The following is a 1,178-nucleotide window of genomic DNA, read 5'->3' as shown; positions in this document are numbered from 1 at the left end:
ATCTTTGCAGCATGAAGAGTTAATTTTTTTTTTTTTTGCTGTAATTTGGGATGTAGATTTCTGCAGGAAATACAAGTAATATGACTTATTCTGGCTGTGCTGTGATAATTTCTACGTTTTGCATGAGAAACCTTCTTGACTGAATCTGTCCATGCTTTAATTTTAAGCAGGCGCTCGACTGCAAATGGGTGATCAGAGTATACATGATGGATCTCTCTCCGCAGATGATTTTTATGTTGCCGCAAAGTCACTTTGTGAACTATGGCAGAATGCAAATACTACTCTTCCAAATTGGACTTGGATACCTTTTAAAAGGATACCTGCTGGTATTTCATGTAATGTCGGTGATATTTTTAACCACCTCCACTGCTTTTAGCCCAATTATCTATTTATGGCTTCTTTCTCTTTCATTATTAATTTTTTTTTTAGCAGGAAGGCTACCTTTCTCTTGAGAATGTATACCATATTAAGTCAAGAAAGGTTTGCAACTAACATGATATCTTTGATAATGTGATGGAAATAAGTAGCTGGGTTATTTAAAAATGTTAGACCTGACCTATAAAAACAATTGTCTTTAGGAACTTGTGAGCAGTCAAGACCCCTTTCAAGAAGAACAGCCAGTAGATAGTGCCACTGTGGTATGATGCTGTAACTGAAATGTCCAACTTTCACATCTGTCTTCCAGCAATTTTTTTTTCCTTTTAGCTTACTTATTAAGTCTTCTTTTTCCTTATAGTACAGCCATAAATACATGGAGCAGAGGCTTCAACCTTAAATAGGAAGCCCTTGTTCCATTCTTGTAAATTATTTTCTATATTGTTCCAATTGTGTTCCTGATAGGAAATACTGGAGTTCGCAAGTAATCCTAGCAATCCAAAACAGCGAGAAAAACAGAAAATCTGGAGGAAATCAATTTAAGAACGATAGATTGCAATAGTAGAAACAAAGGAAAACAAACTCCAAGCAAGATACAATTGATCCTCAATTCGAGAGGAGGATCGTCTCTCCCAATCTCTAGACTTTGGATCTAGAGCCCAAGAAACCAAGAAGACTCCAAGAGAACAACTCCAATTCATGCATGTCCTAACCCTAGCCTCTCATGTTCTTTTAAATACAATCCTTACTAATAAAAAGTTTCCTAATATAAATTAATTTAAAATTACCCTCCTCTTGTTTAA

General features: G+C 35.5%; 1 protein-coding gene across 3 annotated transcripts; it reads left to right on the top strand.

Moving 5' to 3' along the window:
* Positions 1–173: 173 nt before the first annotated feature.
* Positions 174–683, top strand: LOC110112889 (ubiquitin-like-conjugating enzyme ATG10). 3 transcript variants are annotated; one of them, XM_020845274.2, is made up of 3 exons: positions 174–326; positions 433–480; positions 579–683. In XM_020845274.2, the coding sequence occupies exons 1-3, from the start codon at positions 204–206 to the stop codon at positions 642–644; spliced, it is 237 nt and encodes a 78-aa protein (XP_020700933.1). In that variant the 5' UTR covers positions 174–203; the 3' UTR covers positions 645–683. The 3 variants fall into 3 exon arrangements, with proteins under 3 accessions (XP_020700933.1, XP_020700932.1, XP_020700931.1); XM_020845273.2 differs by having other exon boundaries at positions 174–340; XM_020845272.2 differs by having other exon boundaries at positions 174–340; positions 430–480.
* The last annotated feature ends 495 nt before the right edge of the window (positions 684–1,178 follow it).

This window comes from Dendrobium catenatum, unplaced genomic scaffold (genome assembly GCF_001605985.2).
Source record: "Dendrobium catenatum unplaced genomic scaffold, ASM160598v2 original_scaffold_117567, whole genome shotgun sequence".
Taxonomy (NCBI): domain Eukaryota; kingdom Viridiplantae; phylum Streptophyta; class Magnoliopsida; order Asparagales; family Orchidaceae; genus Dendrobium; species Dendrobium catenatum.
The sequence above is the reverse complement of the archived record's forward strand: the minus strand, read 5'-3'. Positions and strand labels throughout refer to the sequence as shown.

Excerpts from the sequence above, each read along its gene's own strand:
- LOC110112889 (XM_020845272.2), top strand. The coding sequence starts at position 185 with ATGGGTGATCAGAGTATACATGATGGATCTCTCTCCGCAGATGATTTT. Across the intron at positions 341-429 it reads CTGCTGGTATTTCATGTAAT|CAGGAAGGCTACCTTTCTCT; the intron begins GTCGGTGATATT and ends TTTTTTTTTTAG. Across the intron at positions 481-578 it reads ACCATATTAAGTCAAGAAAG|GAACTTGTGAGCAGTCAAGA; the intron begins GTTTGCAACTAA and ends AATTGTCTTTAG.